This window comes from Pyrus communis, chromosome 17 (assembly GCF_963583255.1).
Source record: "Pyrus communis chromosome 17, drPyrComm1.1, whole genome shotgun sequence".
NCBI lineage: Eukaryota > Viridiplantae > Streptophyta > Magnoliopsida > Rosales > Rosaceae > Pyrus > Pyrus communis.
The window spans coordinates 21,503,311-21,530,473 of NC_084819.1; the positions used below are offsets into that span (position 1 = coordinate 21,503,311).

General features: G+C 37.6%; 5 protein-coding genes across 9 annotated transcripts; 3 read left to right on the forward strand and 2 right to left on the reverse strand.

Annotated features, from left to right (window-relative positions):
- Nucleotides 1-5,751: 5,751 nt before the first annotated feature.
- Nucleotides 5,752-9,789, forward strand: LOC137723780 (probable glycosyltransferase At5g20260). The gene is made up of 4 exons (XM_068462971.1): nt 5,752-6,083; nt 6,199-6,353; nt 8,124-8,478; nt 9,073-9,789. The coding sequence occupies exons 1-4, from the start codon at nt 5,760-5,762 to the stop codon at nt 9,739-9,741; spliced, it is 1,503 nt and encodes a 500-aa protein (XP_068319072.1). The 5' UTR covers nt 5,752-5,759; the 3' UTR covers nt 9,742-9,789.
- Nucleotides 9,790-11,455: 1,666 nt separating this feature from the next.
- On the forward strand, nt 11,456-14,776 carry LOC137722377 (probable glycosyltransferase At5g20260). Of its 2 annotated transcripts, none has more exons than XM_068461363.1 (4): nt 11,456-11,788; nt 11,948-12,111; nt 13,427-13,787; nt 14,043-14,776. In XM_068461363.1, exons 1-4 carry the CDS (start codon nt 11,549-11,551, stop codon nt 14,703-14,705), a joined length of 1,428 nt encoding a protein of 475 aa, XP_068317464.1. In that variant the 5' UTR covers nt 11,456-11,548; the 3' UTR covers nt 14,706-14,776. The 2 variants fall into 2 exon arrangements, with proteins under 2 accessions (XP_068317464.1, XP_068317463.1); XM_068461362.1 differs by having other exon boundaries at nt 11,458-11,788; nt 11,945-12,111.
- Nucleotides 14,777-14,794: 18 nt separating this feature from the next.
- On the reverse strand, nt 14,795-17,728 carry LOC137722378 (CBS domain-containing protein CBSX6-like). 2 transcript variants are annotated; one of them, XM_068461366.1, is made up of 3 exons: nt 17,142-17,728; nt 16,693-17,051; nt 14,795-15,918 (listed from the first exon to the last, which is right to left on the reverse strand). In XM_068461366.1, exons 2-3 carry the CDS (start codon nt 17,034-17,036, stop codon nt 14,985-14,987), a joined length of 1,278 nt encoding a protein of 425 aa, XP_068317467.1. In that variant the 5' UTR covers nt 17,037-17,051; nt 17,142-17,728; the 3' UTR covers nt 14,795-14,984. The 2 variants fall into 2 exon arrangements, with proteins under 2 accessions (XP_068317467.1, XP_068317465.1); XM_068461364.1 differs by having other exon boundaries at nt 16,693-17,046; nt 17,142-17,727.
- Nucleotides 17,729-20,385: 2,657 nt separating this feature from the next.
- LOC137722885 (receptor-like protein CLAVATA2) lies at nt 20,386-23,071 on the forward strand. Its single transcript, XM_068461997.1, has one exon. It carries the CDS (start codon nt 20,731-20,733, stop codon nt 22,921-22,923), a length of 2,193 nt encoding a protein of 730 aa, XP_068318098.1. The 5' UTR covers nt 20,386-20,730; the 3' UTR covers nt 22,924-23,071.
- LOC137722886 (protein TRIGALACTOSYLDIACYLGLYCEROL 3, chloroplastic-like) lies at nt 23,047-26,922 on the reverse strand. Of its 3 annotated transcripts, none has more exons than XR_011066813.1 (10): nt 26,375-26,922; nt 25,751-25,894; nt 25,081-25,176; nt 24,878-24,955; nt 24,706-24,767; nt 24,524-24,599; nt 24,126-24,233; nt 23,743-23,918; nt 23,558-23,668; nt 23,047-23,479 (listed from the first exon to the last, which is right to left on the reverse strand). XR_011066813.1 is itself a non-coding variant. In XM_068461999.1 (10 exons), the coding sequence occupies exons 1-10, from the start codon at nt 26,579-26,581 to the stop codon at nt 23,441-23,443; spliced, it is 1,056 nt and encodes a 351-aa protein (XP_068318100.1). In that variant the 5' UTR covers nt 26,582-26,922; the 3' UTR covers nt 23,047-23,440. The 3 variants fall into 3 exon arrangements, 2 of the variants coding, with proteins under 2 accessions (XP_068318100.1, XP_068318099.1); XM_068461999.1 differs by having other exon boundaries at nt 23,558-23,642; nt 25,751-25,879; XM_068461998.1 differs by having other exon boundaries at nt 23,558-23,642.
- Between the last annotated feature and the right edge of the window lie 241 nt (nt 26,923-27,163).

A 27,163-nucleotide genomic window follows, 5' to 3' on the forward strand; every position in this document is an offset into this window, starting at 1 on the left:
AAAGAAATTAATAGAATCTCAGCATTCGAAATAGCTCATTCATTCAAAAATTGCTTCAAAAAATTTTCTGCAGCTTTGGCACTAAAGTACTGACATGCCTTACATTGTTATGATTTAGGGAAAAATTAAAGGATACCCTGTTTGGTCGAATCCAAACCAGGTGGAACCATTTCTCAACGAGAATGCTCCGCCACCGGCTGCCAGTCCTAGCATTGTCAAATGTCAATAAACCTTCATAATTAACTTTTCCAACATCATGCAGGAAAATCATCTTTGCAGAAACTTCTGTTCCAATGCAGGTTTACCAGTCTCTAGGCTGTGAGCATCGATGCAGATGATTACACTCGGGCCTTCCTGCTGCAAATAGAGCAACTTTTACAGAAGGAAAAATTCAGGCTGTGTCTTGTGAGCGCGAAGAATGCTAACGATAGTATATATTTTAAGGATGGATGTGGAGAAACATGTATCTACCATGTGTTTGTGTAATAAAGTACTGGCTTCCGATTAAACCTGCAATATATGAGATGTTATTAATGAAAATTTACGACTGAGTTTTCAAAATCCTTTCATTCTACTTGTGGCATTTGTATTGCCATTGACAACATTAGGTTTTCGGCTTTCTCTGGACTCGCAAAAACTGCTGGAGATGAGGATCTTTGGAGAAACTGAGGGCTTATGGCAGTGACCTGGTCTGGTCATATTGTGTGATCTTATGTCAATCACCCCAAGAAAATCATAATCACCTCTGCTTTATGGAATTGTGGTGGTACCTGGGAAAGTTCAATGCGTGTTAAATTCTGTGGGCTTAATTCCATTGAGCGCTACGTGACATTGAAACCACACGTGTACGTGTACGAATGAGAAATAAGTTTGGGCTTGTTGGTTAAAGCTGAATCCATTTTCGCTACGCACAATCACTCGTACACACTCGTTCAAGTGACTCAGAAACATTGATGCTTTTATTACTTCTCAAATTTTAAGCGCGACTCTCAATCATTTGATGCCACTCTGAGCTACCCACCAAACAAAATGACTTCCAAGTTCCATCCACTCCTAATTACTTATTAATCCTTTGATCTAATAGGATAAATGATCCTCGTGGTGATAAAGTAATTAAAAGATAGCTTCATAGTCTAAATATTAAGATTTAAACCCTTGTGTCCGTTAACAAATTTAATTCCAAACATTTTTCGTTAAACACGGAGATCAAATTGTACTTTAACATGTACACCTTCTTCTCCCACATATCTCTCATCTCTATGTAATATGTATTTTCACTTACTTCCATTTCGGGATTTTGTATTTGCACAATTAATTTATAATTAGTTCGCATTTTGCATAATTAGTTTATATTTTTCATCTTCCCGTCCCTTTTTCAAATTTTTATTATTATATTAGTTTCTCTCTCATAATTAGTAGTCATATTCTTGTTTCTTTTGAAAAGTTAATTCTGTTTAAGCAAAAAGAGATGTAGATGTATGGGGAGGATACACCAAAGTTTAATATCAACTTGATACAATAATAGCATTTGATAAAGGAGCAGCATGCTATCAGGCATCTCCAATAAGAAATTGCAAATTTGAGATGAAAAAAGAACTAATCTTGGCAATTAATTAATGAGGATTTTCCATATATTGTTGTAATTATAATAATAATGAGGATTTGGCAATGAATTAGAAAAATAAAGCTTGTACGATGTATAGAGTTGATTTTCTAGAAAAATACATTTCTGCATGATATATTTGTTTATGGTAATTAGCATGCATGGCAGTCTAATTCCATGAAGAGCTTGTTTGACAAAAATATATAAAGGGTGGTTTGGTTGTTGCTTGGACACAAACAAACAACACAAAGATTTACCCCTTGATATATGTATAGAGCAATGGCAATGGCTAAGGTGTCCGTACTCTTGCTTATTTGTTTATTCTTTGTGCTATTTGAAGGTGGTTTGGGTGCACAAGATCTTCCTGTAACTAGAGTTGTGAACATAACAAATGACTTGGGATCAAGGATTGGCTTGCTCCTTCATTGCAAATTCCATGACGAAAACCTCGGCCTACAAACCCGCCCGTTTCACCACTCCTTTTCTCATAGCTTCAAATCCGATGCCCTCTCTCCCAAGATATGACTCTTTTGCCTCTTGTGGTGGAAAAATGGCAGCGATGTCTTTGAATTGTATAATCCTCAACGAGATGATCCTCGTTTTGCAACTAAGTATTCTTGGAGTATTAGACGCAAATGAGCTTATTCTTATGATGAAAAAAAACCATCAATGGGATCTTCTCTACCCTTAGGAAAAAGTGAGACAAAACACTATATTATATTCCGAGGAATATATAACACTCGGAGGATGAGGAATAAATAAATGAAAAGTCTTTTCCCTTCTCTTCTCTTGCATCCACTTATTTCTATTTCTTCTCTTGTTTAATTCTTGTTATTAATTTTCTCTTCTTTTTTTTTCATTACGTTACGTTACCCTAGAGAAAATTGAATTTTGAACCCATACTAAAATTGAATCTTGAACTTATTCTAACTCACTACCACAGGACTAACCCCAAAGTCCTTGACTTTTATTACTTATTATCACGAGTGTCTTTCACAATTATTTTGTTTAGAATAAAAATTTAGAATTTGTCATGAATTTGAACTCAAGTTTAAAATTCATCCTCGAACTAATATTTTGTTAATTTATGTATCTATTTAACAAAATATGTATCATTAGTCCTTGCAATCATCTTCCATATACTAAATTGGATATGTGCCGGTGGCACCTACGTGGATGACACGACATCAAAGTAACAAATTTTCTCATTAAGGGACCATTTTGAAGAGAGTGTCAATTTTAAAGATTATTTGTGATAAAAACTTAACATATTTTATCTGTTTGCGCTCTTCTTTTTAGTGATGGTCACCTAATTAAACAAATTAATAAAAATATATGAACAAAAACATACACACAAGTGTAGGAGGAGAAAATGAGAGCGAAACTCATATCCCTGACCGATATATCGAAATGCTTATCAAAACTTCGGAAGCTTTCATCATTTAGAACCAATTTCCAAGATTTCTTTTTCTTTTTCAAACAATGCAGAATGCATTTTTTATTTTAAAATACTTTTGACAATTACAAAAGTAACACGCTGAAAAACAAACAAAAACAAAAGGTTATGCTCATTAAACTTTGCACACTTTCATCATTCAGAGCCAATTTTCCAGATTTCTTTTTCTTTTTCAAACAGTGCAGAACGCTTTTTTATTATTTTAAAATATTTTTTACAGTTAGAAAAGTAACACGCTGAAATACAAAACAAAAGGTTATTTAATATTCCTGAGGGGAGAATATTTCGGTACTGAACAGTGAGTAACCCAATTTAACTGACCATCTATGTGGCCCAATGATATTAAGACATCTGTTAATCCCAACACTATGCTACCTTTGTAACCAAACAGAACTCTTCCTCTTCGATATCTGCAAATCTTCCAAGCCATGGCTATGGTTTCTTCTTCAGCCCACATTTTCTCCTCCATCTTCTCTCCTCAACTGATCCCATCACCGCCCCAGTCCCTTGTCCAACCGTTGATTCAACCGCTGCAGTGCAAATGAAGGCTACGAAATCTGCAGCTATGTGGGTTTGTCGGCGGCAAGGCGGGTGAAGGACCCGACTTCATCTTGGCGAGTGAGATCGAGCTCGGCGTGGCTGTGGAGGACAAGATTGGTGAAGTGAAGTCTATGGCTTGTGTCTGGAAGATGATGGCAGAGCCGACGAGGTCGCCGTCACCGGCTATGAAGATCTACGCAGACTTTTTGGAGAGGAGGAAGACTATTGTTTGGTCACGGGTTTAAAGCATGGATTTGTGTTTGGTTACAGAGATGGCAAAGTCCTCAGATTGACAGATGTTTTAAAATTATTGGGCCACGTAGATAGTCAGTGAAATTGGATACTTACTGATCAGTACCCAAGTATTGTCCTTCCGGCGGTGCACCACACACACACTAAACTGAACCGAAAGCTTGGTTTGTTAATATTTGGCCATTTACCCTAAATACACACTATATATATATATATAAGAGGAAGCTTTTAAGGGAATGAATTCTTATTTTTTTTATAAAAATATGGATTAGTTGTGGGGTTTATATCACATTAAACTTTAACGATATGAACCGTCTATTTTTCAAGTTGCACTTCATAAATCATCCTTGCAAAGTATTAGCCAAATTGGAAATGTTACATCTAATTGGGTTTAAAGAAATGAACGAATACTTTGTTATATAACAATGAAATTTGACCTTGATAATTAAATAGGCAAATGGTTTTGGATTGAATTGAATTTTTGTAAATATGACATATGAAATGAGACTTACAATATAGACGGTTTGAATCGTTGAAATTTGATGTAAAATGAACCCCACACCTAATTCTTATTTATCATATTTAGGAATGAATTGAATAAATTAAGTAACACGAAAATCTATGAGCTAATACAATTTGAGTATTATTTGATCCCCTTATTTTATGATTTGATTTTTGACAAATTTTGTCTTGAATGAATCCGGATCCTCTTTGTGAAGATCTCGGGAAGTCGTAAATCGTGTTCGTTTATCGTACATTATACGGTTAGATTCCATGAAGAGCTTGTTTGACAAAAATATATATAGTAGTTGCTTGGACACAAACAAACATCACAAAGATTTACCCTTTGATATATGTATAGAGCAATGCCAATGGCTAAGGTGTCCATACTCTTGCTTATTTGTTTATTCTTTGTGCTATTTGAAGGTGGTTTGGGTGCACAAGATCCTCCTGTAATCAGAGTTGTGAACATAACTAGTGACTTGGGATCAAGGATTGACTTGCTCCTTCACTGCAAATTCCATGACGAAAACTTCAGCCTACAAACCCTCCCGTTTCACCACTCCTTTTCTCGTAGCTTCAAGTCGGATGCCGTCTCTCCCAAGACACGACTCTTTTGCCTCTTGTGGTGGAAAAATGGTAGTGATGTCTTTGAATTGTATAGACCTCAACGAGATGATCCTCGTTTTGCAGCTAAGTAGTCTTGGAGCATTAGACGCAAATGAGCTTATTCTTATGATGAGAAAAACCATCGATGGGATCTTCTCTGCACTTGGAAAAAGTGAGACAAAACACTACATTATATTCCGAGGAATAAACAACACTCGGAGGAGGAGAAATAAATAAATGAAAAGTCTCTTCCATTCTCTTCTCTTGCATCCACTTATTTCTATTTATTCTCTTGTTTAATTCTTGTTATTAACTTTCTTTTCTTTCTTTGTCATTACGTTACGTGACGTTAGAGAAAATTAATTTTGAACTCATACTAAAATTAAGTATTGAACTTATTCTAACTCACTACTACAGGGCTAATCCCAAAGTCCTTGACTTTATTACTTCTCATTGCGAGAATATTTCGTTAATTTACTTCTCTATTTAACAAAATATGTATCATTGGTCCTTGCAATCATCTTCCATGTACTAAATTGAATATGTGCCGGCGGCAACCACAGAATGCTTTTATTATTTTAAAAAACTTTAACCGTTACAAAAGCAACACGCTAGCTGAAAAACAAAACAAAAGATTATTCAATATTCCTGCGGTGACCAAACACAAAACCGAACAGAAACCTTGTTTTGTTAATATTTGGCCATTTACCTTAACTTAAATACACATATATACATATATATATATATGTATTATTAGCTGGTCTTAAATAAATTAAGGAGGTGAGTTGGAGCTATCAAATGGCAGAAGCCCTGGATTTTCGCTCTCCATATCTACTCTCTGTAACTCTTCTCCTCCTCCTTGTTGTAGCCATCTTCTTCTCTCCCTTGAACCAACGACACCATCTCTCTCTCAGTTTCTCTTCTTCTCCCACCTCCTCCTCCTCCCCGTCTAACTTCCAACAGCAAACCACCCGCAATTTCAACACCACAGCTTTGCATGCTGTTGCACCTGCACCTGCACCTTCCCCATCGCCAACATCCCAGCCACCGCTCGAGCTACGCCGCCGCCATGCGCCATCCTCAACTTCCACCGCCTCCAAACTCAGTCACGCTACTACCAAAGTACGTAATCTTCCTTTTTTTTTTCTTTTTTTTTTTTTTTACACTGTTTTATTATTATTTTTTCGTTTATAAAAAAAGATTTTTTGGGTAAATTTTAATTTGTGTTTAAATCCAGAAGAAGAAGAGCAAAACGGAGAGGATTGAAGAGGAGTTGGGGATAGCAAGAGCGATTATCCGCAAAGCTATTCTCACAAAGAATGTCACCTCCGACCGGAAGGAGATTTACATCCCCAGAGGAAGTGTCTACAGAAATCCATATGCCTTTCATCAGTTAAGTCCATTTTTTATTTTATTTTTAATCTCATTTTCTCTATAATTTTTTTTTTCAATTCTATATTTTGGGTTTTATTCCTTTGTTAATTAGCATTGAGTGATTGACAATTGGGGTGACATGCAATTAGCCTAATTATTTTGCAGATATAATATAATAACTCCATATAATGCCAAATGCTTTTCTTTAATTAAAAACAAGAAATTAATTACATATTAGCAATTGTCCCCATACTATGTATGTGTTTTTTAAAATTAGGAAAATAAAATTTACAAAAAGAAATATACAATGGTTTCCAAAAAAAAAAATTGTGACGACTTTCAAATGATTTTTCGTCACTAAAGAGGTTGTTCATATCTTTCGTGATTATTTATGAATAATTATTCCCCGTCACTAAAGGTTTATTTCATTATGAGAAAAAATTGTGAAATAGAAAATTGGAGCAACCAACATGGTTACCTGGATGTGAAGCTCTGAAAAAGAAAAAAAAAACAGTAAAATTATTTGTGTTTAGTTTACTATATTGCTCATGAATTTTATTTTGGTTATTTTTCTTTAGTTTTGTTGACATGATTAATTTGATCTTTTCACATGTTTTTGGTTGACAAAGAGTGTTTTTTTTCCCTAAACCCCTATTATTAGGGGGAGGGGGAGAGTTCAAAATTATTGCAATAATTTAGGAGATGGAGAGTTTCAAACCCGGACATATGTGTAAAAACCTAACACCTTATCGACTAGTGTATTAGTTTTTTAATTGATAGTTTAGATAAGATCATTGACGAATTTTTAAAATGTAACTGAAAAATGACATCAACACAAATATTTGCAGATCAACACACAAAAATGGTCATATTTATGTCTAAGCGTAACAAGTCCATCAGCTACCATATTCAGTTATGTGTTAATATAATTCCAATGGGTGGTTTTGTTAGGCCACTGATTCTTTACAAGTTAGAAGTTAGAACCAACCAAGTCCCTTTCCCGATAATCCCTTTCCGGAGCGCTCCACGTTTTTCCAAACAAATGGCATTATTGCATATGTTGTACTTATATGTGCTTGTGGGCTTCCTCTTGGGCGGTGCTGGTACTACATCCCATTCGACCTATGTTTTTAGCCTTGGCCGTTTCTTCAAGATGTGTGTCATCATATGGCATATTACATTTCAACACAAAAAAATTATGTTTTTGTCTTTACCATTTTGATTTAATTAATTCCATCAAGCAAAGTTTTTATATTGAATGTATATAATTTGACGCAATTATCCAACACGTGCTATGCTATTGTGACACATCTTAAGTTAATCATGTATTGTCACGTGAAAAAAATTAGATGTATGTTGATAAGTAATTAGTTTAAGATAATTGCCTGTCAAAGTGAGATCCTACTAAATATTCATATTTTATAACCCTAATTTGAAGTGTAGGTAAATTTATGGAGAAATTAGGTTCACATCTCTCATTTTTCTATTTCATTGATTGAAACCTTGTTTTTTTCAAACTTGGTCGGGATCGTTTGAAAGTGTTTTTAAAATGATTGAAAACACTTTTAGAAAAAAAATGTTTTTAGGTTTCAAAAACACTAAAACTGTTTTTCCATAACTCATTTGAATTTTTACTAAAGATTGGTTCCAAAAATATTTTTACAAAAAAAATCTTTTAGCCATTTTAAAAACAATTCCAAACGATTCGTTAATATGCATTTACAAATACTTAGTGGTGTGGTTGCTTACTAATTTAATTTGTTATGTTATTATTTTGGAATACATTAGGAGTCACGTAGAGATGGTGAAGAGGTTCAAGATCTGGAGTTACAAGGAAGGAGATTTACCAATGGTTCACAATGGGCCCACCACATACATCTACTCCATAGAAGGGCAGTTTATATTTGAGATGGAAAGTGGGCCAAGCCCATTTGTGGCCCAACATCCTGACGAGGCCCACGTATTCTTCCTGCCATTGAGTGTGTCCAAGATTACCGACTTCCTATACAGACCTCACCATGAGACATTCTTCCATCGGCTGGATCGTACTTTTACGGACTACATTTTTGTTGTAGCGGATAAATACCCCTACTGGAATAGAAGTGGTGGGGCCGATCATTTCTTTGTCTCATGCCATGATTGGGTAAGCTAGTATTCATTCATCATCAATTATTTGATTTGCTTTAATATTTATTATTATTAACGATTTGCAAGGACAAATCAACCATTTGAATTTAGATTTGTTGGTTTTCTTACTTGGACAATTTGTTAGTTTAGGTTGTTGCCAAGGAATATGGAATATCTCCGGACCAGGAAATCTAGGTTTTTGAATTGTGTGGAAGAGAGATCGGGACCCTCAGTTTATGTGAAGTGACTATCGAATGAGTTAATAGAGATTCAAATTCAATTTGAATGGTTCTGATTGCCTGGTCTCTATGCTTCGGATAGTGAGATCCAGAAAGGATCTCTTGTCTGTTTTCAAGTCAGTCAGCAAAATAACATTTATGCACTTTGAGATAACTTGGTTGATTGCCGATCCTAGTAACTCGTTGATTTTGTAGCACAAGTAAAGTTGGCATGCTTTGAGCTCGATTGTCACATGATTGGATCAGCGTATCATAATTATCATGAGATAACATTGATTGTTAAATTACATCTAAGAATATATATATATATATATATATATATATATATATATATATATCATTGCTCAACTATTATGTATTTGATTTTTCAGGCACCAATTATCTCACGCGATGACCCGAGGCCTTATAAGAATCTCATTAAGGTGTTATGCAACGCAAACACCTCTGAAGGATTCAAGCCTACTAGAGACGTCTCATTGCCGGAATATAACCTAAAAGCCTTTGACCTTGGGCCGCCCCGCTTCGGAGAATCCCCAGATAAGCGTCCACTCCTTGCCTTCTTTGCCGGAGCTGCTCATGGAGACATCAGGACCATTTTGTTTGAGCATTGGAAGGAAAAAGATGATGAAGTTCGAGTTTACGAAAAGCTCCCTAAGGACCTGAACTACCACAAGCTAATGGGACAAACCAAGTTCTGCTTGTGCCCAAGTGGGTCTGAAGTGGCAAGTCCTAGAGTTGTGGAGGCAATGTATGCAGGGTGTGTCCCGGTGTTGATTTCTGACTACTATGCAGTACCATTTGATGATGTTCTTGATTGGAGCAAGTTTTCGATACAAATTTCGCCCAAGAGAATATCAGAAATCAAGACAATACTAAAAGCTGTTCCATACTCAAAGTACTTGAAATTGCAGAAGAGGGTGATGCAAGTAAGAAGGCATTTTGAGCTCAACCGACCAGCTAAGCCCTACGACGTATTTCACATGGTGCTCCACTCGGTGTGGCTTAGAAGGCTCAACATTCGGTTACCAGATCGGTTTTGAGCATCTCGGCATCTTGTAAAGTTTCTGATCAATTTTTTTTTTTTTGTAGCGGGAGACAAAACTCACGATATATGATGGATTCATTACTAAATTCAGAATCTTCAGATATATACAATATTTTATTAAACTCACTATGATGCACTCAAAAGTCGAATGCAGTAGACCATATGTACGATTCCAAATCAGATTCGTCCAACCATTCGTATCCTTCTATTTTATCATCCAATTTAGCTCTTGCTCCAGCTTGCTCCTGCATCGAGTAGGCAGGAGCCTCATGGTCAATGGAAAAACAAGATGTACGCACAATGCGGGCAATGGAAAAACAAGACGTATGTCGTGCCTGCTCGATATAGGAACAAGCTAGAGAAAAATGTATCATCGATTTAATTGGAACACCACAACGATGACCAAAACTAATCGAGCACCGTCATAATAAGCTATGGCTAAGAAGATTCAAAATGAATACCATCCAATATAACCAAAAATAAAATTAATGGTTTTGTCAGATTTTTCCTTTTGCCTTGTAAATATGTGATGTTTAACCCTAAACCCTAGGTGTGGTTGTTTACCAACTAAATATGTGATGTTACCATGGGTTAAAATAGGAGTCACATAGAGGAAATTTGCCATTGACCCACAATTGTCCCACTGTCGCACCACCACCATCTACTCCATAAATTGGCAGTTTATATTTGAGATGCAATGCAACATCCTGATGAGGGCCATGCATGCATTCTTCTTGCGTTGAGCGTGTCCAACATCACTGACTTCCAGTAAAAACCTCACCGCCAGGCCTTTTTTTCATCGACCGGATGGAATCTTTCTTTACCGACCAGTTTGTAGCAAACAAATGCCCTTATTGGAATGGGAGCGGTGGAGTCGATCATTTTTTCGTCTCACCGAATGAAACTTGAGTAGGGCCACTTGAATTATGTATTCTATATTTTCTGTTGGACGAAAAATTCTTTAATAGGGAGATGTAAAATATTCATTTTTGAACGAAAGATGTAAATAAAAATTTAAATTTACATTTTGTTGGTGATGGATCTAGCCAATCAAAGAAGAAAATTTAACAAAGATCTCAAATTTACATAAGTCTCACGAAGAAAAGAATTTAACCGGGATCTCAAATTTACTTTGCGCTCATAAAAAAAAGAAATTTAACTCAGATCTCAAATATGTATTTCTTCAATAAAGATGCTCTAACTTTCCAAGAGACTAGTATTAGAGAATGACTTATATAATATGAGTTCATCTTCAATTAGCATTCCTTGCTAATAATACAAAGACACGTGTTAGTTTTCTTTCTACATATTTATTGGCACGAAATATCAGCCGATGAACCTTTGACGTTCAAGTTGTCCAAGTAACGAGGTGTTTATGTGTTGATGGAGGTCTATTTAGTTGATGTTTAGAATATGATGCAGTCATTCCAATCGATGAAATTTATCTTTATCCCTCGATAATGTAATCATGCAGCTCATATGGTAGCGGCGTACATTCTTGACCATAGCAGAAGCTTTGATTGGGATGAATTAAGATCTGAATTTTTATTTAATATTCTAATAAAATATGCAAATGTTTCTATTCGTATTTGATTATTAATACAGTTGTATCCTCTGTAAAAAAAAAAAACAAGGTGTTTATGCGTGATGTGATAGGAAAAAGGAAAAAGTAAAAACGGTGTGCGATGACTTGGCAGAATAAGAGAGGGAGGGGAAATGGGAGACAGACTTGTTGATTCGCTCAACAAAAATAAGAAAAAACGCTTCTTGGCGGTGCAGTTTTACTATGAGGGCAGTAGAGCATGGCAGCCTTTGAATTCCGGTCACCCTACTTTCTCTCTATAACTTTTCTCCTCCTCCTCCTCCTTCTCCTCCTCTCCTTCTCCCCCTTCAACCAATTCCACTTCACCCCCTTAAATCCTTATTCTTCCCGATCTGCCCCTCTCCAAATCAGAAATTACACAACCTCATATCAATATGCCACTCCGAATCCTGCACCCTCTCCCTCTCCCTCTCCTTCCACTGTTGCAGACAATCTCCAAGTAACCACCTTTACATTTTCTTGTTTCTGGCGTTTTTATGAAATTACACGGATAAAGTTTCAATCTTTCTTTATTTCTGGTTTTTTTTTTTTTTTTCTTCTATACTTCTTTCCCTTTCTTAGATTCTGCATTTTTTGTGCCCATAATTTTATTCAGCAGGAAAAGAGCAGCAGCAGCAGCATAACAAGCAAGATTGAAGAGGAGTTGGCGAGAGCCAGAGCCGCCATCCGCGAAGCCATTCGTACCAAAAACTACACATCTGACAGACAAGAAATTTACATCCCCAGAGGAAGTATCTACAGAAATCCCTATGCTTTTCACCAGTAAGTTTTATTTATTTATTATTTAATAAGTTTCTTTTTCTTCTGCATTTGGTTATCAAAGCTACTTTAATATAAATCTGTTTCTCAACCAAAATTTAAGAAAATTACTACTCCAATCCTCTGATCAACCTGAACAAAAATAAAATATAGGTATTTAAGTAAGGAAATTATTATTGACATTCTAAAAATCTCATTTTACACTGTAAGTGTATTTTTCTTAGAAAGTTTGAAGTGTAGTATGAAATTTTTAAAATGCTAATAACAATTCCTTTTAGTAATTACATATAATACAAATTTTACTTTTTTATTATACAAACTTCACAGCCAAGTAATCCTAACACATTCATTTAAAAATTAAGAAGGTTTTTTTAACCCGCATCTCCCACTCTCCCAGGTCAACCCTCTCCCCTTCTTCCAAATTCCAATCCCAATTTTGTTTTGTTTATATATATATATATATATATATATATATATATATATATATATATATATATATATTTCTCTTAAAGAAAGTGATATAAATATTTTTTATAACAAATAGTAGACATATTTAATTAATATGTATAACGTGTGAGCATATAAATAATTTATTTATTTATTTATGGTAGCGTTTTGAATAATATACATTTTTTGTCTAATTGGTTTTGATGCCTCAATAAAGCAGATTTGTTTATAGCTAATTTTGATGCCAGTTCTTTTCTTCCAAACAAAGCAATCCCTTTCATTTTTTCAAAACTTTATTATCTTCCCCATTATTCTCTAATAGTATTTTAATTTGCAATTATTGGGGTCGGTCCATTTCCAAAATACTATTTATGGTTCTTGTTTTTTTCGGTGGCGTATGGTCGACTACTACCATCCCAAAATAATTGTGGAGCTCTTTGGCTTTATCTTGCGCAGCCATTGATACTTTTTCGCTGAAATATTTTCGGAATTGAATATATCTTATCTCTGGTTGTATGGCAGAATTTCTAGTTGTAATCTACGTTCATTTACAATAGGATTAGATTTTCTTTCAAAATAACAATAAATGTAATTAATTAACACGATAATTCGATAGATTTTTTAATATGTGTGGAACACAGTACATTACATTTTGTGTCATCATAAAAGTAGAGGAACGTTGAAAATATATTTTAGTAGTAATTATTTACCATGTCGTTCATTAATGTTATAACATGTCGTGTATTACTTTATTTTCCAGGTAAAAGAAATCTCATTAATTTTTATATGTGCAATTCGTTCTTCTTTGCTGCAATTTACAGTTTGAAATATATGCAAAAGTAATTTAATTTGGATAATTTTGAATGAGCAGGAGTCACATAGAGATGGTGAAAACATTCAAAATATGGGCCTACAAGGAAGGGGAGATACCCATGTTTCACAATGGGCCTATGTCCTACATCTACTCTATTGAAGGCCATTTCATCGATGAGCTGGACAGTAGTGGTAAAAGCCCATTTTTGGCCCGACATCACGACGAGGCCCATTCCTTCTTTGTCCCTGTGAGTGTGAAGAGGATAGCTGATTTCTTGTACGACCGGCCTAATCCCTACACATTTCACGGTCGACTGGTTCGAATCGTCACCGATTACATCAATGTGGTTGCCCAGAAATACCCCTACTGGAATAGGAGCAGTGGAGCTGACCATTTCATGCTCTCTTGTCATGATTGGGTACCATATCTTCATTAAGCCAAATCGGAAAGAAAAAATGTGGCATTCGTCGTTGCAGACAAATCACAGCCCAATAAGCGTGAATTGCATGTGTCATACTGTGATTTGCTTGTACCGAGGAATGTCTCGTTACATTTGGTTTTGTAAAGGAAGAAAAACAAGGCACCAGCCATCATCTATCCTTTCCCTTCGGTTTTCTACGCATGGAGTTCCATACCATTCTGTTTTGATATCCATCTTTCTTTGTTTTTGCAGGCACCGGAAATCATAGACGACGACCGTGACTTCTACAAGAATTTTATAAGAGTACTATGCAATTCCAATACCTCAGAAGGGTTCCAGCCCAAGAGAGACGTCTCATTACCGGAATACAATATACCGGAGCACACTCTTGGCCCATCGCTCCTCGACCAACACCCCGATAAGCGTCCTATCCTAGCCTTCTTCGCCGGTGGTGCTCATGGAGACATAAGGAAGTTCTTGTTTGAGCATTGGAGGGACAAAGATGATGAAATCCAAGTCCATGAGTACCTTCCAAAGGGCCAAAATTACCACGAGATTATGGGACGGACCAAGTTTTGCTTGTGTCCTAGTGGCTCCGAAGTTGCTAGCCCTAGAGTGGTTGAGGCCATGTATGCAGGGTGTGTCCCTGTCCTCATTTCCGATTACTATTCATTGCCCTTCGCTGATGTTCTTGATTGGAGCAAGTTTACGATCGAAATCCCGCCCAAGAGAATACCGGAGATTAAGACGATCCTGAAAGCCGTTCCACACTCAGAGTTCTTGAAGTTGCAGAAGAGGGTGATGCAGGTTAGAAGGCATTTTATGCTGAACCGACCGGCGAAGCCGTATGATGTGTTTCATATGGTGCTTCACTCAATATGGCTAAGGAGGCTTAACATCAGGCTACCAAATTGATTATAATTAAGAATCGGGTTATAAGCATTTTATCAATATCTTAATCATGATTTTCATAGCATTTACATCTATACCATTTGTTCAACGAGTAAAATCAAACACAAGTGATTTAATTCACTTGATACATTATTCATTACTGCAAGAAAGTTTCACAAAAAAGTAAAAATCCAGTCTCAAACCAATTTTTAGACTCTGGCCAGCACAAGTTGCATACGAAACATAAATTGCAGAAAGTACAATGTACGAAGTATGTTGGAGAAAGGAAAAAGAATGAAGAATTCAATGGTGAATGTCATTACCAGCAACCTCAGTCGTCCGCCCTGGTGCAGGGTTTGTGGAGGCTGGTTGTTTGGTGACAGCAGCCATAATATCTGCATAACCCACCACTCCAACGACGATATCATCACTATGATCCTCGGTCACCCACACGTGTGTTGCCCTATGAGACAACATCTGAGCCATCACTGCAGCCAATGAACTCGTAACCCTACAGGTCAAGGGTGCACTTCTGCCCCTATACATGCTTCTGCTCACTCCCAAGCTTGGGCTCGCAGGATTGAACCCTATACTCCTGCTACTGAACTTCTTCGGCCTTGCTGACCCGCCACCATTAGCTTGGTTATTATTTCCAGCAGTGGGATGCACAGAGAAATTGTATTCCGACCTCGAGGACACATTATCCTCAACTCCCATCACAAACTGTCCAGCGGAGAGATTAGCTAAGGCCCATGCTGCTGATAAGTAATCACATTTCCATAGTTTGGAGGCAGAGATCTCTCCGATGATCTTATACTCATCATCCTGTGTCTGTTCGACAACAGCAACTGCACTAGGGTCGTCCGGAAGCTTTTTAGTGGCTTCAATGGCTGCAGCCGAGGCTTCAACAAATTGGTAGTTTGGGTTAATTGCTCCAATAGAGGAGATAGAGGAGAGTGGAAGAGGTGCTAGGGCACCTAGGCAACCAATCAGGAAACGGATGACATCTTCTCTTGAGAGACAGCAAAACTTGTCACGGGTACTGCTAGTGGAAGATGAGGAAGGCCGATTGGGATTGGCAGCAAGGTTATTGCTGCTGCCACTAGCATCTATGTTCTTGAGCCATTTACCACTATAGATCATAGAGAAACGTTTGCTCATGCCTTTCCATACCACACTCTTTCGAACAATAAGACGCTTTACACCATGCTTCATCATCTCCAGTGCATCTATCAACCTTGCAGAAACAGAAATCCAAATTGGAAACAATGCGCATTTCACTTTTAAGTAAACATTTCTTGTTTCTTTTGCTAAACAATGTATATCTAAAATGGATAGCAATACTACAGAACTTCACAACTAGAAACTCATAGAGACATCAGGAAATCGATGCATATATACCCAATAAAAATTATTTATAAAACTTCAGATTCCAAGGAATTCCCTTGTTTTACCGATATCAGAACTTGTACCTTTATTTGTGATCAGGACTATTTGGCACCACGGACAAAGTATGCAACAGAATGTAAAAGAATCAATGATCAACAGATGGATGGAAGCAGTAAAAATGAAAACAGATTTCTCGCCACATTGAGAACGGAATAGTGACAGCAGCATGCTGACACAGGCATCAATATGAGCAAAAGAACTAGAAGAACAAAGATCTACAACTAGCCAACAAATTCCATTTAGGAAATCCTCCTTTAGTGGAGGAATACGAAAACAAATCGTAGACTTCTAAACAATGCTCATACAGAAAAGCTAACAAGTTAACCTCTCAATCGATATGATCACAAACTGAATCCAACAGAAATCATCCCACAACAATTAGCCACCGAAACAACACCAATCACCACAAAGTACTTCAAGTGCAAGATATCAAAACCGAATCACAGAACATCATTCAAGTTATAGAACGCCATGATCGATAATCATAGAAACAACACCTAAGATCAATAGAAATTCATAGCATCACGATATAAAGTAGTAAGATTGAGAAGTAGTAGCCAACCTTGTGGCAGGATCAACCTGCTTGAGCAAAGAATTATTCGGAACAACAACATCAGACACCGGAGTCTTCAAAGCCTTGTCATGATCCTCAAGGCACTCACTTTTAGCAAAGAAAGCAACAATGTCGAGGGAATTAAGGATTCCCACAAACCTCTGCTGCAACATTTCATTGTTTTCGACCATTCCCACATGCGATTTCCTCTTCCACACCGGTATGCCACATTCCGTCGACTCTCCGATCGCCCTTATGGCCGCCTCCATCGTCTCCGTCTCGCACAGCTCCACCATCTCCGGCTTCCCCACCGTTAGATCACCCACAACATGGTACAGGAACACCGACGCCATTGCCCAATTTCTGTTCTAAAATTAAACAAAACCAATCAAACTCCTACTGATCTCTCCATTTCTGTTCAATTAGAATAAAATACTCATTAAAATTTGAAAATTTACCTCAAGGGACAAACTAAAAACTGAGTTCTCTCGTTTTCCCGGGAAATCAAGCTTCTTTGATCGCACTTCAAATTTTCCGGTAAAACTTGTGTGACGAAAACCCAACAGAAAGGAACTTTCTTTGCGTTTGATTTCTATTTTCTAAGAAGAAAAACAACAAAACGAAGAGAACCCAGATCGAATATAAACTAGATCGGATAAAGGGTTCCTGAAAGAGGCCAAAACAAGCAGGAAAGCGTAAGGTGAAACCGGGAAGACCGGCGAGAGGACGAGAGTTATAAGAGGGAGTGGAGGAAGATGAGGAGGAGGTGGAGACCGGTAATGGGTAATCTGTGAAGGGTCAGGAAAGAGAAGGAAAAAGGGAAAGGAGGAGGTTTGGCCATTGAAGGAGGAAGAGAAGAAGCTGAAGGTAAAGGCCCATCAAATGTCTCTCCGATCTCTCAGATCCTGGTGACTTCTGACGAGATGTGGATGAGAATTGATGACTGAATCAGAGAGAAACTCTGATTTTTCGGTGGATGATTAATTAGCTAATAGGTGATCTGATTTTTATTGACACTTCATATTTAGTCAAAGATTTGGTCTTTAACATTATTGCCCACCGTTTAACAAAGACTAGACTTATATATGTGAATGGGTACTATCTATATTCGACATGATAAAAATATGATACGAAAAATAAAATAAATGTAGCATTATTCTTTTATTCTTTTATGATTTATACAATATTTTATATTTGTATTCACCTTTGGTCAATCACATAATAAACTAATAATAATAATTAGATTTACATTTGCTATTAATTTGAGTAGAATTTAAAATTTTCTCTTAGATAGAGAGGTACCAATGGATTGTAGTTCTAGTGGCAACGATATCTATTTCCAATTAATTTAAATTGTAAAGAAAATATTCAAACTTGAGTGTATTAGGAGAGTACATATGTTATACGACGACGATCATGTCTTTTAAATTGAAATTTTTTTTCTTTTTTTATCAATAAATTAAACTTTCCTTTTAGACAAAAGTGATATTTTATTGTATATCATTTCATTATATGAAGGTAAGCAATATATTGCCTTTGTGGGTAGAACATTTCTCTTCAATCCACTACGTTTTAGGTTCAAATTATTTCGCATGTGGTCCAATATCTTAGTGGATATGCTGTTAGGTTTTCATTCATGCGTCCTGGGTTCGAAACATTCCATCTTTCTGAATTAATGTAACAATTTGGGATCCTCTCTCATCCTCTTAATAATAATATTTAAAACAAAAAGTACATAGTATATAGAACGTACAATATATATGGTCCAATATATTAGTGAATAAAGTGTTAGATTTCTACCATCAAGGTTCGAAACTCTCTCATCCCTTAAATTATTGTAATAGTTTCAAATTATCCCCCTCCTTCTAATACTCATAAAAAAAAAAAAATAATGCACAATCTAGTGTAACAAATGTTTTAGCTTAAAAAATGTTGCCATTAAGGGCAAACGTGGGTTGGATCTATTGATCAAATTAATGTGTGTTTACCGTTGAGAACCTGGATCCAATTATACTTTCATAAGAGGGAGGGAAATGGGCGCATTTGGTAACTTATGGTAATTTGGTTTTATCATTTCAAAGTGTTTTCTTGTTTATTTTGTTTTATCATCCTCTAGATATCGATCAATTAATATCGACGCACGAATCTGTGATCGACTTCTGCTTGCGCCCAAGTGGCTCTGGAAGTGGCAAGTCCTAGCGTGGTGGAGGCAACTAAGTATGCAGGGTGTCCCGGTGCTCATTTTCAACTACCATGCAGTACCATTGGATGATGTTCTTGATTGGAGCAAGTTTTCATATACATGTAGGAAATCCCAAAAACAACAGGTGCTGCTGCTCGCTAATAGACTAATAGTAATATATATTCCCAGACAAGCAGCACAAGTAAACAAAACCAAATTAAACACGAGAAAATAACAACCGAACAAATTAAGTATCCATATATCCGTCCGCCATCCATGCATGACGACGGAGCTTATTCCAAGACAGACATGACATACGAACACAGTGCTGAAACTCAAGGAAAATAAAGGCCAGACATGACATACGAAAGAGCTTAATCATGCAACAGCTGCATGCAATGCAATCTTCCCGATTCCTCAGCAATTCAGGATGATCATATTGTCTCGTGGGAGGGGTCTGTCGGTACGCTAGCCATTTCCACTTCATTTTGCATCCCGCACCGGGAACTTAAAGTGCGAGTGTTGACTTCCCACTCGATAATATCTACATAACACGAGCCTCCTGTGGGCAAAATGCACGAGGGTGGTGACCCTTACAGCAAACTGGACAAAGCTTATAGTCATGGCGGCATTCTCAGTCCGACAAAATATGCAATTATACTTATTGAGTTGAGTCGGAGGACCTTCAACAGCCTTTTCTTCTTCTTCTTCAAGTCGGCATCGACTAAGACAGTCTTCAACAGCCTTTTCTTCTTTCTTCTCATTCTTCTTCTTCTTTGAAATTGAAGTGTTGGGTTGAGTCAGAGGGTCTTCAACAGCCTTATCATCTTCTCCAAGTCGGAGTTGACTCAGAATCTTCAACAGCCCGTCTTCTTTATTCTTATCTGTTTGTCAGCAAATCGAAATGTACACACAAGTAGAACTGGCCAAACGTACAAATTAGGTTTACAATGGTTTTATATGTAAATCCAACCTGATAGCTCCTATTTAAATATTGATGCCAGTCGAGCTTAAAATTTCTTACTTAGATAGTGGGCATGTGCCAATAGGTCGTAGTTATAGTGACAACAATATGCTACTTCAAATTACTCTAAATTGTGGAATTGATAATTCGAACTCAAGTGGATTGAGAAAGCATGTTGGATACAATGTGGTTACGCTCATGTTTGTCGCATTGAAATTTTCATTTTCAACAAAATGGTATTCTATTATAAAACATTGAAAATAAGGAAGTGATTTAGGTGATATACACAAAAACTGAGTTCTCAAAATTTCCGTTAAATTGAATTTGATTTTTTTTTTTCTCTGGTATATTGTTAACTGAGCCCAAAGTAGTATTGGATCCAATTTACAGGTGTATCATTCCATTACCAGCCCACACAACTGGGCTCACCCTCTCACTTAAAAAGCAAATAATTAAATAATTAAATAAAAAAGCAAAGGGAAAGAAGCTTTAATGGCCTCCTTTTTTCCACATTCCATATTCGTGTTTGGTTCTTCCTCACTGCATTTTGCTCCATTTTCACCTGTAAGCCTCTCTCTCTCTCTCTCTCTCTCTCTCTCTCTCTCTCTCTCTCTCTCTCTCTCTCTGCACACGAATGAGTTATCACTTTGCGTTCTTGTTTTTCTAATTGTCCAAAGATTTTGCTTCTCATCCATCTCTTCAAGATGGGGTTTTTCTGCTTTTACCCCTGCGGTAGGTAAAATTTATAGCTACTGCCACTGAGCTTTGTCTTTAGCTTGTCCAATATTTTGCTTCCAATCCATATTGGGGAAGATGGTCTGTAGCTTTTCATCCTTGTTATTGCCTTAATTTACAGCTGCTGCTGTTCTTCAACCCCTCTGAAAACCCTCTATTTTAAGCCATGGAGCACAAATGGGTTTCAGGTTTTTGCCCCTGTAACCCTCTTAAATTACGTGCACTGCTACTGATATTCTTGGTGCTTGTATGCTCAAACCTTTCTCAGTGTTTTGATATTTACCCACAAGACAAAGACTCAGTCTTGCTGTTTAGGTCATTGGTCCAAGACCCTAGCCAGAGCTTGTCCAGCTGGGTTGGTTCTAATTGTACCAACTGGACCGGAATCACCTGCGAAAACCAGACCGGCAGAGTGGTTTCGGTTAACTTGACCAACATGAACTTGTCTGGCCAAATTCACCCCAGTTTGTGCAAACTTCCATTTCTCGAACATTTGGTTTTGTCTGAAAACAACTTTACTTCCCCAATTCCGTTGTGTTTCGGTTCGTTGCGCAGTCTGAAAACCCTGCATCTCGATCACAATAGGTTTCAGGGGATTGTGCCCGATACACTCATGAAGCTTAGGCAGCTGAAAGAACTTGTTTTGAATGGTAACAACGATTTGGGAGGGCTTATTCCTTGGTGGGTTGGTAACTTCTCGGCTCAGTTGGAGAAACTAGATATTGGGTTTAATTCGTTTCATGGGGAGATTCCTGAAAGCGTGTATTACTCGAAATCTTTGAAGTATTTAGATCTTGGGAACAATAATTTATCTGGTATTTTGAGTGACTTTCACCAATCTTTGGTCTTTCTCAATCTTGGATCGAATCAGTTTTCCGGTACTTTGCCTTGTTTCTCTGCTTGTGTTCAGTCTCTTAGAGTTTTGAATCTGGCTAACAATTCTGTTGTGGGAGGAATGCCGACATGTATTGCTTTGCTTCAAGGTTTGAATCATCTGAACCTTTCATTCAACCACTTGACTTATGAGATATCTCCAAGGCTTGTGTTTTCGGAGAAGCTTCTTGTCTTGGACTTGAGTAACAATGAGTTGTCTGGCTCTCTTCCGAGCAAGATTGCAGAGACAACAGATAAATCCGGGCTTGTTCTTCTTGATCTGTCTCACAACAGTTTCTCTGGTGAAATCCCATTGAAGATTACCGAACTGAAAAGCTTGCAGGCCCTGTTTCTGTCATACAATCTTCTTGTGGGGGAGATTCCGGCAAGGATTGGAAATCTGACTTACCTCCAAGTGATTGATCTCTCGCACAACTCTCTATCAGGCTCAATTCCATTGAACATCGTCGGATGTTTTCAGCTGCTTGCATTGATACTCAACAACAACAATCTTTCTGGTGAAATTCAACCGGAGCTTGATGCATTGGACAGCTTGAAGATACTGGACATTAGCAACAACAAGATATCTGGTGAGATCCCGCTTACTTTAGCAGGCTGTAAATCTCTGGAGATTGTAGATTTCAGCTTCAACAATCTCTCCGGAACCTTGAGTGATGCAATCACCAAATGGTCAAACCTCAGGTATCTGTCCCTAGCTCAGAATGAATTTAACGGAAATCTGCCCAGCTGGCTCTTTACTTTTCCGGCTATCAGAATGATGGATTTCTCAGGAAACAAATTTTCGGGCTTCATACCAGATGCCAACTTTAACATGAGCAAAAATTTTAACAATGGAGAGCTTGGTAAAATGCTGAGAGAGCCATTTGCTACAACACACAGTGCGGATACAAAAGTTTTTATTGTTGTCACTACTGGCACTGAATTAAGCTTCAATTATGTACTATCTTCGATGGTGGGAATTGATTTCTCTAATAATGTGCTAGATGGGGAGATTCCAGGGGGGCTATTCACATTACGTGGTTTGCAATACCTAAACTTGTCACGTAATTTTCTTCGTGGTCATGTTCCAGATGTAGAGAAGATGTGGGGTTTAAGGGCCTTAGATGTATCGCACAATTCTTTGTCAGGTCATATTCCCGGAAACATTTCCAGCCTTCAAGACCTGACTCTTCTGAATTTGTCATATAACTGCTTCTCTGGATTTGTTACAAAGCAGCAAGGATATTGGAGGTTCCCAGGAGCATTTGCTGGAAATCCAGATTTGTGTTTGGAGTCCTCTGATGGAGGGTGTGACCCGGCAAGCATCCCCGTGGTGCCTGGGAAGGCATTCGAAGGGGAAGAGGTTGAGGGGCGGATTTCTGTTTGGGTTTTCTGTCTAAGTGCTTTCCTCAGTTTCTACTTTACAGGAGTCGCCCTCTTTTGCTCAGCTCGAGCACGAAATTACATTCTCCAGACAAAAGCTTAGCGTAATGTTACGTGTAGATGTCGATGACAACAATAAGCTGTAAATTTTAATTACTCCTTTCTAATGGATGAGTTTGTTCTTCCATGTTTTGCTGACATAGAACTTAGCTGTTGGCACGCACAATGCTCATAATAATATGCCATAACATCAACTATATATTCCTCAGTTTTGAATGCATTTTCTCTAACAATGTGGCCGAAAACAGGTGCCGGAACTCAAAAATTCGAAACTAACAGTGTAAGAAAGTTATTCGTCGTAAATAAGAACGAGCAAAACATCCCCGCCCAATCGCGACATCTTTTTGCCATGCCCAATTCAGAAGTTGGCTCTCTTAACTCAGATGCACGCCTAAAGATTCATTGGCATGTGATTTTTGTTGGCCACTGAGAATTGTTGGCAGGAGCTCCAATCCACTGCAAAGAAGTATAAGAAAGGAGGCAGAGCACCCATCTGATCCATTTCCCAGCATTCTCCTCAAGTGCTACGCGACGTGTAATATGCACACCGAGAACGAGTTCTAATATTTAATCGGGCCGTCCAAGCTCCCGGAAGCAAACTGAAAACAACACCCACAGAAAAGGTAAGTACTCGGTCTTAGGATCATGATTCATTGCAGTACCAAAATTGTCGTTACCTGTTGAACGATTGGATTTGTTGAGGTTGTGAATTCATGAGTCATTCCTTGCCACATTATCTTGCCCTCGTAGAGAAACAACAGCCTATACATGTTGAATTTGTATATACTCTGTTTAAAACACGTATTAAACAATCAACGCAACTGTTCAATAATAACACGACAATTTGGATGAGGCACGTAACCTGTCAACAGCTCGTCTGATGGTACTATGTTGGTGAGTAACAACAACATAAGATGCGATCTGCCCAGGTTTCTTGATTGCATCGCGACCTTTTGTATGGACAGAGCGGATGAGGTCTTCTACCACAGTAGAAGCAATAGGATCAAGTCCAGCTGTTGGCTCATCATATAAGAGCACCTGTTGAAGGGCGTCAAAGACTGTCAGGACTCGTGAGAACACAGTACACAACTACATACTAAACTCGGATGATACTAATGATACGTGTGACTATGAAGGAATGCAATGGGAATCACGACTCGCGAAACATTCTACAGTTCTGCAAACATTATCTAAGGAAACAAACTAAATAAAGAACACAACAAAGCTATCATCTTCTCAAAATACCTCTGGCTCTATCGCCTCCTTTGTGGTATCATAAATTATGGATCGAGCCAGAGCAACTCGTTTCTTCATTCCACCAGATAGCTCCGAAGGTAATCGATCCTCAACTCCCTAAACAAACAACCGAGATTGATTCAAACAAACTTGAAAGTCAGAGTCGACTCTTTTCTATTTTTTTTCTTGGTAGCGGTGGTGGGGTTAGTTGGCGAGCACGCCGAGCAGTGATATCAAAACATTACATCCCATACTAACAAGATCATTAGAAGACAGTTGATGGCGAGGGTAAGAAGATGCTCAGAAATTATCTTAGTGAAAAAAATCACATGTGGTGTTGCCGAGGGTGGGGGGGTTAAGTTGAGGAAGGTTTTGCAGACTAATAAATTGACACTTTAAGCATATACCTTTAACCCGACTGCGGCCAAGCTCTCAGTCACAAGCTTTGAAATTTGATCCTCGGGCATGCTCGAATTTTCATACCTAATCAATTAACAACATGAATTATACTTCGGCATTTTCTATTGAAACCTACACTATCACTCCTAACAGTGCAAATGAATGCACAAAGAATTTAAAGCTGACTTACAGAAGGAAACCAACATTTTCACGAACAGTCAAAGAATCAAATAGTGCAGCGCTCTGAAACACCTGTTACATAGTAGATAAATGCATTAAAAGATATATATTTTTTGTTTGGATATAAGTGAACTGAAAAGAAAAAAAAAAATAGATAACCCTAGCATAACAGTGAAGTTTACCAATCCAATCCGAAGACCAGACATCTCATCATCGCTGATCAAACCAACTCTCTTTCGACCTCGAATGTACACCTCTCCCTGCTCGTTACACAAAGGACAAATCTATATAAGAGAACAATAACTAACTCATGGAAGCTCATTAAAATCTAAACACAAGTTAATGCAACAAAGGGCATAATATGAAAACCAGCTTAACTATCAACCTTGTCAGGAGTGAGAAGCCCTGCCATAATCTTCAGAACTGTAGATTTTCCCGTGCCAGAAGGCCCAATTATTCCAACAGCTTCGCCATGCCTAATCTATAAATGAATCCACGAATGAACAATAATTTCTTTTATTAGACACAGAAATTATATTGAAAATACAGGAAAGCACAAAGTAGTGAAAGGAAGACCAGTAACACATTCTATGTTAAAGAAAAATATTATAGAAAAAATACACGGGTTAAGAAAGAAGAAAACAGTCCTAAACAACACCATTCCCATCCTTAAAAAAGAGTACCATCCTTGTTTCTTTCGTTCTAGAAATCCCATCGCAACGCTTTCCCAGACTACTGAATTGAAGAAAAACCCAAACTGGATAACAATCTACTGTGTAACTCATAAGCCAAATAGAGACTTGACTCCTCTTCTTTTCGGAACATATTTAGTTCCCGGGGTAAAGAAAGCAGCGAATTCCTCTTCTAAAGTAAATCACTAGTCTTCAAAAGACAAAGGTTCAAGCTAAAGAAGTTAAACTTTTGAAACGCTTGATCAGGAACTATCAGTCACAGGACAATGGCAAAGTTCACACATATGCTACCTCCACATAGGACCAATGCATATAAATTCTTAAAACAACTGAAAAGACTTATATAATATGAATTAGATTCACCTTGAAGCTCACACCTCTCAATATATGCTTCTCACCAAACGATTTGTAGACGTCTCTACACTCGATTAGAACATCAGAGTCATCCTTGGGCTCCCAAACTGTACTCAAATCCTCTGATTTAAATGAATCCTGATCAGAAAGACCCTGTCAGCCACAGCTACGATTTATTGATCTGAATTAATTTCCGCTACTGCAAACATCAAATTACACATTTCATGTGTCCAATGGAATCCAACATGGTGATAAAAACACAATGCAAGTTTTCCGAATTGCAACTTGTCAATGCCTGTCGAATCCAGGACCAAGTGAAAATGCGGGGTTTACAAAGCCACCAGGTCAGAAACGACCGGCATTTTCCTAACAGTAAGCAATAAAGCTAATACCATATCTCAATAGTAAAGTAGCACATTACATAAGATAAATGAAAACTACGAAAAACGATCAGAAATATCAAATCGGTAGACAAAACCACAACACAAAGATTTGTCAAATAACAATACAATGTAGGTGTCAATAGAAGCCAAGTAAGCCTACAAAATGGTTGCTTTAGTAAATGGATTAAGAAAAAACATGAGTTATTCAAAGACAAAAACATGACTTCTTCAAAGGTTGTCTGAGACTTACCTCGAATTTAGCTGCAAAGGATTCATCGCTCCGCAGTTTGGGGGGAGGCTCCATACAAGCACACAAAACGTTTCTTTGCTCTCCCTTTTGCTTGTCACTACTACAATTGATCGTCCTTGCAAATCTAACGGACCGAGAAAAACCATCGGATGTGAAGCCGTTGGATGTCGCCAGAGGAAACAACACTGAATTCGACACAGAAACCATGGTTCTGGGTCGCAGAACGATATTCAATTATCGGCCAAACAATCAAATTTTTAAAGCAATTGAGGCCGTTGGTGTTGGAAATTTGTGATTTTGAAGACGACCCAGATCAGATTATAGGACGAAGACCAGTTCTGGAAGCAATTCGGGTTGTAAATAGTGGAAAATTGATGAATTTGTAGGCGACCCAGATCAGTTTTTGGGTCAAAACGCCCAGAAGAGAAACCAATTGAATGCAATATGCCGGGAGGAATTGCCGCGATTGTGGAATAGCTGTTGTGGCGGCTGCGCGGGTGGGGGGAAAGAGGTCGGCTTTTTCTGAAAGCACGTGACTTTTGTTGGGGATTTTCTCATGCCTTGCTTGGGTTTACAGAGAGAGCAAGGTATATATTAGTTCATATTATTATATGAAACTTAATGAAAATGGATTGAAAATTTTAAGTTTTAATGACAAGGATAAAATAAAGGGTAAAATAAATAGTAACATGATTGATTTTTAATGTAAAAATATGATTTTTTGTTAAAATGAACAGCACCGTGGGCTTTTAATTAAAACTCCCTATTATTATTCTCTTAGATCGTGAC

Bases quoted from the DNA above. Each gene is read 5' to 3' on its own strand.
- LOC137723780 (XM_068462971.1), top strand. From the start codon at position 5,760: ATGGCAGAAGCCCTGGATTTTCGCTCTCCATATCTACTCTCTGTAACT. The intron at 6,084-6,198 runs GTACGTAATCTT...GTTTAAATCCAG, and splicing joins TCAGTCACGCTACTACCAAA to AAGAAGAAGAGCAAAACGGA. The intron at 8,479-9,072 runs GTAAGCTAGTAT...TTGATTTTTCAG, and splicing joins TTGTCTCATGCCATGATTGG to GCACCAATTATCTCACGCGA.
- LOC137722377 (XM_068461362.1), top strand. From the start codon at position 11,549: ATGGCAGCCTTTGAATTCCGGTCACCCTACTTTCTCTCTATAACTTTT. The intron at 12,112-13,426 runs GTAAGTTTTATT...TTGAATGAGCAG, and splicing joins AATCCCTATGCTTTTCACCA to GAGTCACATAGAGATGGTGA. The intron at 13,788-14,042 runs GTACCATATCTT...TTGTTTTTGCAG, and splicing joins TGCTCTCTTGTCATGATTGG to GCACCGGAAATCATAGACGA.
- LOC137722378 (XM_068461366.1), bottom strand. From the start codon at position 17,036: ATGGCGTCGGTGTTCCTGTACCATGTTGTGGGTGATCTAACGGTGGGG. The intron at 15,919-16,692 runs GTTGGCTACTAC...TGTTTCTGCAAG, and splicing joins CAGGTTGATCCTGCCACAAG to GTTGATAGATGCACTGGAGA.
- LOC137722885 (XM_068461997.1), top strand. From the start codon at position 20,731: ATGGAGCACAAATGGGTTTCAGGTTTTTGCCCCTGTAACCCTCTTAAA.
- LOC137722886 (XM_068461998.1), bottom strand. From the start codon at position 26,581: ATGGTTTCTGTGTCGAATTCAGTGTTGTTTCCTCTGGCGACATCCAAC. The intron at 24,768-24,877 runs GTAAACTTCACT...ACTATGTAACAG, and splicing joins CTGGTCTTCGGATTGGATTG to GTGTTTCAGAGCGCTGCACT. The intron at 23,643-23,742 runs GTTACGTGCCTC...CAACATGTATAG, and splicing joins ATCAGACGAGCTGTTGACAG to GCTGTTGTTTCTCTACGAGG.